The sequence below is a fragment of the Rhipicephalus microplus genome, chromosome 2, assembly GCF_043290135.1.
Source record: "Rhipicephalus microplus isolate Deutch F79 chromosome 2, USDA_Rmic, whole genome shotgun sequence".
In the NCBI taxonomy this organism is placed as follows: Eukaryota; Metazoa; Arthropoda; class Arachnida; order Ixodida; family Ixodidae; genus Rhipicephalus; species Rhipicephalus microplus.
The window spans coordinates 132,271,896-132,281,655 of NC_134701.1; the positions used below are offsets into that span (position 1 = coordinate 132,271,896).

The following is a 9,760-nucleotide window of genomic DNA, read 5'->3' on the forward strand; positions in this document are numbered from 1 at the left end:
TTGTTTGTGAATTAGTTTCTACTTATACAGCAGTGAGACGCTTTTGTCCATTGTGTCCTTCATTCGTTGTGATGGATGCTGGTGTCTTGGCGATGACGGGACAGTAGCGCCTTGATGACTCAGTGAATGAAGCAGCGGGCATGCACAGTTTGTTCTACTGTTGAAGTGAACACTCAAATTCGCACTCTTCAAATTTATGGCCCCATAACTGCAAGCGGATGCGAACACAGAGCTTGTGCACAAATTTAGTCTGTTCAAAGGAGTCGAACACCAGTAAAGAACTGTGAACACCAGCAGTCTTATGATTATATATGCGCCTACAGTTTTGCAAGAGAGCGAGATCTGAACATGCCTTAAACTCAAGTATATTCTCTACAGTCAACTGCGATTTTTCGGACACTCTAGGGAGCGAAAAACCGTCTGAAAATTTGGGCAGTCCAAGAAAATGAATGCAAGCAAAAAAACGCATTATTTTACTGATAATTTTCAATGCAAGCAAAAAAATGCACCATTTGCTAATATTTCTCAATGCAAGCAAAAGACGCACCATTTCATTGATATTTCTCAGATCAAGAGGGTCAAAGTCGAAGTACAGACTTCCGGAACTCTGCCAAAACATCCGTGGGGTGGCTCTAAAAAGAGCCGTTAAAAAAAAAAATACATGCAGCCGACAGCGGGTGCCATCAGGGCAGCCGGTGTTAGAGCTGCAGTGGCTTGAAAAACTAGTTGATTCTTGTTTGAACGGCGTTCCGCTTGCATGTAAACACATTCGCCTCGATCTGAGCAAGGGTCATGTCATCACTGTACACCAATGACAGCGTCATCAATGCTCGAATCAATTCGGCGGTCGTAGGTGGCGCAGGCGTTGGTTCCTCTTTTTCGACACTGGCGTCGTCTGAATCCGCCGTCACCTGACTGACTATTTCGTCGTCGGTTAGCTTTGCGCAGAAGTCGAGCTCGTTGTCAGCTTCAACGAACTGCTCAAGAGTTATTTCCGTGGGCATAGAAGCACCAGCAGAGCGGAGGTCGTTGATAATATCGACCATGAGAGGGCACAAGTCAGTCACGCTATCGCTTTCTTCAGGCAAGTCTGCTGCCTCTTTGTCGAGTACGAAGCCCGCGTGGCGAAAGCAGTTGCGAAGCGTTTCTTGCGTTACTGCTTTCTATGTGTCTGCAAGCATTCCGACAGCAGACCGAAGGTCAACGCTGCAGCCTTTCTTGTTTTCTTAGCACAGCACCATGCGGTTGAGTATACGCAAACGGTACAACAGTTTCAGATTACGGATAACGCCTTGGTCCATTGGTTAGAGGATCGCAGTCGTGTTGGGCGGCATGAAATCCAGCTTGGTAGCCTTCAAGTTATTGATGTGACCATGAGCAGCGCAGTTGTCGACGAAGAGCAGAACACGTCTGTTCTGTTGTTCAAACTTCCTGTCCAACCTGTGGGCGGAACTCTCGAACAACTGCTGTGTTATTCATACCTTTTTGTTGGCTTCGTATAACACTGGCAGCATTGCCCCTTTAAAACACCTCGGGCTCTTGGACTTCCCGATTACTAACAAAGGAAGTTTCTCGCTGCCAGACATGTTACTGCCGACAAGAACGGTCAGTTGTTCTTTGCTATGCTTGCCACCATGGCATGTTCACCAGCAAAAGCAAGTGTTCTTTCCGGCAGCAGCTTGTAAAACAAGCGAGTTTCGTCGCAGTTGAAAATGTCAGCAGAGAACTGCTGCAACAAAGACTGGAGTTTTTCACTGCGGTACTGCGCAATAACTGCACTGTCGACGGCGCCACTTTCGCCACACATCTTCTTGAACTTGAGGTCATTCCGATGCTTAAAGTTTCTCAGCCATCCATCACGGAACTTAAAATTCGTGATGTCCATTCGAAGCGCGAGAGTTTCCGCTTTTTGTTTCAAGATGCAGCCCGAGACTGGCAACCGCTTGGCAATCATTGAATTAAGCCACACGACGAGAGCGTCCTCAAGCTTTGGATGAACACCTTGGCTTGCATTCATCTTTTGGGCACCAGACGGTTTTTTGGCCGCTTCCAAGATTTTGTCTTTGTTCCTCAGGAAATCGGAAACTGTTTGTTTGGAAATGCCGAACTCCTTGCTCACGTCAGCCTGCAATCGGCCACTCTTCAATAACTTAATAATGGCGGCTTTCTTCTCCATCGTTAACCGACGGTACTGTTTTCTGCGCTTTGATGCCATCGGCGACGACGACGAAGGCAGAGTGGGGGCCATCGCAGGCAAGTGAAATCCTCACGATGTGAACAAATGAGTTTGCTGACGAGCGTCGAAGCACCTAGGCTTAGCGTTGCAGAGCACACTTAACAGGATCGCACAATCACGCACTAGGCTAGCCAAACATCATGTGGGCTGCGTAAACAAAACGGCGCGACGGCAGGTGACGGTGCCTCGGGTACTCCGGAGGTGGCGCTGGTAAACATTCAAGATAGCCAGCGTGGCCAGACCAAATCTGTGTGTGACGGTTGGTTCTAGTTCGAAGTGGGGAAACGCTTCGCGAAAGCGCTGTGCGGGAAGCCAAAGTGGCATGCACGAGCACAAGCGCTAAAGTGAAAGGAACTTTATTGGCGCCAAAAAATTTCCGGGTGGATAGTTTCGATTGTCAGCGAAGCACCCTTGCACGATAAACATGGCCAGTGTTAGGAATCTCGGAAGCCGTGTGTGTTTCTCCGCTAACGATAGAGTCCAAGCAAGAGATGCCGCCACAGTAGACCGGCGCGCTCATTTATACGATCGTAATCACTTGTGACGCAGTTGTGGTGGTTTCCACTGGAGGTCAGTGGTGGTTTCCGACCTTCTGTCACGTCAAAAAGTCCGGATAATTGGACTCCTGGGGGTTCGAGCATCCGAAATTTCAGATTTCCTTATAAATTGATTCTATGGGGCTCGTGGCCGTGCCGCGAAGATGTCGGAATTATCGAGCATGTCCGAAAATTCGGGTGTCTGAAAAATCGGCAGTTGGCTGTATAACATAGGACCATCTGTATCTGTATGCTAAATAAGTAATTACCGGTGCACTGTGCAGTACAAAACTTTTTTATGGAAACGTATGTTCTTTGTGTTTGAAGATAACCTTTGTTTGCTTTTTCTTGTTTTGGGCATTTGCCCATCCTCCAAAGGTGTCCGCTTGCTGTGGGACTTCCTGCAACAGCTGCTGAATGACCCCGAGCAGAGGTACCACTACTGCATCACGTGGAAGGACGAGGAAGAGGGCGTCTTCAAGATAACCGATCCACACCGGCTGGCCAAGCTGTGGGGCATGCAGAAGAACCACCTGAACATGAACTTTGACAAGATGTCGCGAGCCATGCGCTACTACTACCGGGTCAAGATCCTCCAAAAAGAGCCTGGCGAGCGACTCTGTTACAGGTAAGCTGACTCTGTGCATTCATCCTTGCGGCAGTACCGAGGCATTTTGAAATGGATTAACCATCCTTGTTTTGCAGCATAATTTATCATTCCACACAAGCACAAATGGTGCTCTGTGACAGGAATGGCTCCGAAGAAAGCAATTTAACTAAGATACGCAATTTAACCCAAATGTCTCAAGTGAGTCGTAGTCTATAGTTGAGGATTTGCATTATTTTTTAGGGTATATGATGCAAAGCGAATGTTAGCCCAACCCAGCAAACATTATCCTGGTCTTCAGATGTAATCTGGCATCAGCACTTTGTGATTGCTACACTATTGAATGTACGCGACTATCTGGAAGGCTGAGAGCATGAGATGTGATTTGTGACTGCTTGTAGAAGCATTAAATTGACTTCTAAAAGTACGCTCCTGATCAAACCAAAAGCAATACTATGCCGTTGTCGTGTCTGCGAAATCATGTACACAACAAGCCATCCATGGCCGGCATCAGTTGCGATAGCAACAGCGATTGGGTACATTAATGAGAGTTGGCTCTTACTAGTGTGCAGCAAAATGAGTCTTGGTTTGGTTCCACTTTTGGATGGCACTGCTCAGTAAATTCTTTGATGAGTTCTCATGGAGACAAAAATGGAAAATACTTATTAGAATTTTTTTTTGAGCAGGCCCAAGGATTTCAGAGGAGGAAATGTCTGTTCAATGTAATTACTTTATCCTAACCGTTTAAAACTTTCATGGGGCTGTCACTGTTAGAAATTTTTGGTCTCACAGAAAGCAATGGACCTAGCTTGAGACCTCCAAACAAGATTTAAGAAATACTTCCCAAAATTGAAGTAACCAGTTAAGTGGAATGCACGAAAGTCTACTGTATAAACATTGTTGACCAAACTTGTGGCAAATGTTTGCTTAATGTTCCACGATGTAAAGACATCTAGAGTGCCTTTTCAGTTATTTCAAGGATTTTTTATTGTGTATATGCTTAGCATGCATTGATGGTTGCTTCACAAAGTCTTGATTTCAAGGAAACGTGCACACTTCTTTATTGCCTAGAGCAATAGGACTGTCAAATTGTAGAAAGAGGTGTTCTCAAATAAGGGTTGCATGTGGAAATTATAGGGGGCTGGAGAGAAAGGCTAGTGAAAGTGAGAAACAGCGACGGAAATGTAGGGCCATATCGACTTAGCTGGCCAGTTGAAGTGGTAGAGTGTCCACCACCTATGTGGGCTGGTAATGGGCTTATTGTTCGTGCCGAGCTCCTCTTAGTCTCACGTTGTATTTGGTCACGCATAACCGAGAGAAGAAAAAACGAGAAAGAAATGAAGGCAAAGCAAATAAATGGATGACCATTTCTCGTCTTATTGCCTAAATGGCCCAAATGATCAAAATTTCCGGAGCCCTCCACTACGGCGTCTCTTATAATTATATGGTGGTTTTGGGACGTTAAACTCCAAATATCAATCAATAATTTCTAGATGACGTTGCTCTGCCGTTACTCTCCAAAGTGACGCTTCTCTTCGATTGGCTGCTGGGCAGGCTTTGCCTGAGGGTGCGGAGAACAAGTGCCTCTCTCAGTCTCTTGGATAGTCGCCGTACGTGGCGGATCGTTGGTGGGGCATGGACAAAGCAGAGCGGTGGGCGCGTTGAAAACTTTTGCGCTTGGCTTCCTTGGCTCACGTCTCGTCTGTGTTACCTGCGCATCGTCTGCATTCTCGCACACGATCGAATGCATGGACGCATGCATGGATGAACGGACACACAGACGGATGGACGGACAGATGCTTCACCCTACTCATCATTCACTCTGTGGATATGTTGTGATTTATTCATTTTTATACTACCTTTACCTGGCACTTAATTTTGCATGGCTATTCCTTTCAATAAGTTCAGCCTTCTCACCAGGTTTTCATTTTGGTCTCTCCCGCCCCCACCAGCAACGCTGAGCTGTGCTTAGCCTTAGCTTTAGCTTTAGCTTTGGCTCTCTTCGTTAGCAGTTCTACATGCCTTGAACATAGCATGTGCTGTATTCGAGCATTACAAAAATACGAGGTGATGCTGAGATGTAAACTGAAGTTGGAAACGAACAATACAGGGACCTGCAAAATTAAAGTACACCTATCCACATATCTGATCATGTAATGCCAACACCTCTCTCACACCTTCACCGCTAAATTGACATTCGCCACTTCATTGCACTTCATTGCAATCCAGGTTCCTTCGGCCACCCAAGGAATTGAGGTACTGCAAGCAGCGGTCACTCTTGGAGCAAGCCGAATCTGATGCTGCCACAGCAGCTCGCGAGGCAGAGGAGGAAGAGACGTCGAGTGCCCTGGACATGAGCATCAAGGAAGAGTGCCTTTCACCCCGTCTAGAGAACGACTGAGCACACACCTCCCGTGCCTTGTTTCCTTTTTTTTTGTACGGTACCTGCTGCAAGTCTGCCTTCCCCGTCTTCGAATCCACCGAGTGCCTCACAATGGCACATACTGCAAGCCCTCTCCTTGGTGCCTGATGAAGAGACTGCTTGCAAACACAACCCATGTCTCTTTTCATTACCTTTAGCTGAGACACTGTGTGACAGCGTCGATCGTCTGTGTGGTGATGAAATGAACCTGCTTCGCCTCGTGTCTGTGACGAAACTTATCTGCTGTCATCGTCCCCACCTGTGTGAAACACCGCAAAAGGTCCCTACAGAGTCCACTCAGGTGTTTTGTGTTGCGCCTCTTGTGGCGTCAGTGATCTTGGAGTAGTGGATACGGGTGTTGTGTGTGCTGCTGCTGTGGACCCAGCATTTTTTTTTCCTTTGTGTGTGAGCGAATGCAGCATCATGATGAGTATCTACAAATGTGCACTGACCGGCGAAAGCAATGGTGGCAGCAAGCAACCTCAGGACAACAAGGGTGACTTTTTTTTCAATAACTTTGTTCGTGACGTTGACTGTACTTGAGTGAACAATTGCTCCCAAGTGCACGCCACTGTTACCAGCATCAGCCGTCCTGTGAAGCAGACACAATGAACAAATGATGTGGGAAATGCTAGTTATCCACAGTGTAGATGGTGAATGTATGCACATGACACGTACGTGTATGTTTGTGCATGTAAGAATTTGCACAGTGCCTTGAGAAGCCATCACAAACTTCTACGCAGATATATTGCTCATGGTGCCATGCAACGGCACTGTCTGTACAATTATGTGACAAGTGTGACATCTTACGTTATGGGACAAGATTTCAGAGACCATTTTTGGACCCTGTATGTTCGGCAGTGTAGATTCTACACTGCGGCTGTTCGACGTGTGCAGTTGTCTGATTTGATTTGCATTTTTTATACGGGATAGTTTGGTTATAAGTAGGTATCTACACATGACGTGCTGATCTCAATGGCAATAGTTAGCTACATTGGTCCATAACTAGTGCAAAAAACATGTTATGTGCCATTCATTTGCTTCGGAATTCTTGTGTCCCTAAAGGGTGGGCTTGAGATTTTTAAAGACAACTGTACGCAAATAGCTGCTTAGTGGGTCAGCTTTTTTTTCTTGTTTTTAGTAAATGAGTTTTTATCCTTGTTTCTGTTTTGTTGTTTTCTTTTTATATAAACCATGAAAAAGTAATCCTAGCGAATCATTCTTCTTTTTCATTTTGTTTCTCACTTATCATTCGTTTAGGTTAGCACTTTGACATCATTATCATCAATGATAAATAGTTGAAGAATAAGGATAGTTGCAAAAGGAGCAGTCATGATAATCATAGTTCATGTGCATGCGATTCTCCAATGCACTCGTTAAGAAAGAGTGCTGTGTCGAGTTGTCTCGGCCCTGGTCTTTTCAAATACAGTCAAACTAAAAAAAAAAAAAACAGAATCATTCTAAGTTTTGCTAATGTTAAATGTGAAATGTGCTGATATAATGTCACTTCTCACAGAGATTTTTCTTCTGAAAGAACTGAGCATGAATTAACTAATTATAGCAAAAGCTCAGTGATGAAAGTTGATGAGAAAAAGCATAACCACATTTCATAGCTTCACTGCAATAGTATGACGATAAAATAACCGGTGCTTATTTAAAAGTTATATTCCTGTCTTCGGAGTTCAACCTGTCCATGCGCTAAATACTGCTGGGCTCCTGATGAGTTCAGCTGTTTGAGTGACCACCCCAAAAGGCACTGGTCTAAGCTCCGAATCCCGTGCAGGGCAAATGCACCTTCAACTGGCAAGGTTTTTTCTAAATAAGAAGGAAAATTGGTGTGGACTTACTTTGTATTTTAAAGAGGCCCTGCAACACTTTTTGAGCATGGTTGGAAAGTACTGCCAATCGGTAGTAGAGGCTCCCGACAACACACGAGCCAAATATTATATGCCAGCATGCAGCCTGGAATTCACAACATATTATCAAAGTCAGCTGAATATAGCTTTCTCTTCTCCCGACAAATCACTGAAAATAAGCCCAGGAACCCCGTCTATCAGCCATTGGCTGATTTGAACATGGCGCGCTTGCTCGTTACCGAGATTGCCGCGGGAGGCTGTACTTGTCCACGCATGCGCACGCGATCACACTGAAAAAGTCGCGCATTGAAAGAAAAAAAAAGAATAAAAGTGCTCAAGGTCGCGAAGCTCGCGTGACGTTTTTCTGTGGCCCTGCCATCCCTCCCTGCTTGGCTTCCAGCGCTTTCCTCGGGACGAGAGAAAAGAGAATGCAATTGCAGCATGCGACAAACCTTTGTAACTCCACTCGCACTGAACGAATTCTTAAAATTTTTGTGGCGTTGAATTTGTGAGACATTAAACTATTCCAGTGAATTCATTCCATCGTTACCTGAAAAAGTCTTTCAGGGCCCCTTTAATGCTACAAATAGGTGGCTGACAATGCTTAATAAACTATCCCCATCTGTAGCTTAGCCACAACCTCGCAATCTCAAAAGAATGTTAGAGAATTATCGGAGGTGGGAATTCGCTGCTTCTCGAAAGCCGTGTTCAAAAACGTGAAAGTTTACATAATTATCCTTTATCCATGCCTATTTGAAAGATATATCAAGCTGCGAGACCTTTTGCCTTTTTGAATTAGTCTGGCGGTCCTCCTTGCGATAGCAGAAGGCCACAGGAAGGGGGCATCAATGTGCAATCCTTACTTTTTCTTTGCGATTTAGCATGTTTCACTGAATTACAAGACTTTGCTGTGGTGATGTTTATAAAGACATATTAATCTGTTATGGTGCAAAAAAAAATTGTGCTGTAACGGTCATTCATGCAGTGAAATTCGAAAATTGTTCATAGGCACCTTGTTTTTTTTGTTTTTTTTTTTTGCATGTGATTTACAAGGCAATATTGCAATACCGGAGTTTGACTGTATTTGTTGACCTTGCAGAACTTCTTTTTTTTTTCTTGCTTCGATAGCGAATGAAAAGTTGCATGGAAATAATAAGCATAAAGATTTGTCCAATGTGCTTTGTGCAATATGCCATATCTTAAAGATGTTATGACAGTTGTGTGCATCTCTCTTCATTGCCATTCATTATGATCGGCATGACACTTGTTTTTCTTTACACCTTGCAAAATACACATGGCAATTGCATTCTTTCTTACTTCCAGATGCTTTCGTTTTAAACCTCAGATGTGGAGTTTTTGAGCTGCCTTGTCATCTTTCCCTGTTCAATGCAGTTGTTTTAATTGCTTTGTGGAATTAAGATACAGTGTACAATAGGTTACAAGCTTGCAAGTAGCATTACAAAACTGGAAACACAGTGCCAGTGAACAATGACCATAATTTATAGATGACAACCACAGTGGTACCATAACTTAAGAAATGTTATCGGATGGTCTTCCAACTTCCCTTCTCTTACATTTGGTCATTGGCAGCTGGTCTTGTGTTTATAGTCATTTTTAATGTGCCTCGATTGAATTGCTGTTCTGGAGAAAGTGTTATGTGATTGACTTGGTTAATTTAACTCTAATGGGGAAGGACGAAATTAGCAAACCTATCGGGAAGAGAGACTCAAGCTAGGAGAATAAGTGGCAATACACATTGGCAGTTTCTATTAGCTTTGAGGTGTTCCAATCGTAACACACCACCAAAATGAATGGGAGTCCACTTTTTGTGGCGAACCAGATCACTATGAAAAATAATGGGAGAGTTGCATCAATGCTTCCAAGCAAAAAGCACATCAAGTGTGTATTGACTTTCTTGGTTAGCAAAATGCACTGTGCATCCGACTTCAGCATTGAAAAAACTCTAGAACCAGTAAAATTTACTTTCACAGAATATAGTACAATAACTTGCTGTATGTCTATTCTTATTACTTTTGAATAACGGTTTACTGCAGTCAGTGAAGAATTGCAGTATATCTTACTCTTAATGATACATGGCTTATT

At 44.1% G+C, this 9,760-nt stretch overlaps 1 protein-coding gene across 4 annotated transcripts in view; it reads left to right on the top strand.

The window, feature by feature from the left end:
- Nucleotides 1–6,205, top strand: part of LOC119170723 (ETS variant transcription factor anterior open) — a 144,554-nt gene extending 138,349 nt beyond the window's left edge. For all 4 annotated transcript variants that reach the window (XM_037421965.2, XM_037421964.2, XM_075886825.1 and 1 more), the window contains 2 exons: nt 3,151–3,400; nt 5,609–6,205. In XM_037421965.2, coding sequence (XP_037277862.1) covers nt 3,151–3,400; nt 5,609–5,780 — 422 coding nt within the window. In that variant the 3' untranslated portion in view covers nt 5,781–6,205. The remainder of the gene's footprint in view (nt 1–3,150; nt 3,401–5,608) is intronic.
- Nucleotides 6,206–9,760: the final 3,555 nt, after the last annotated feature.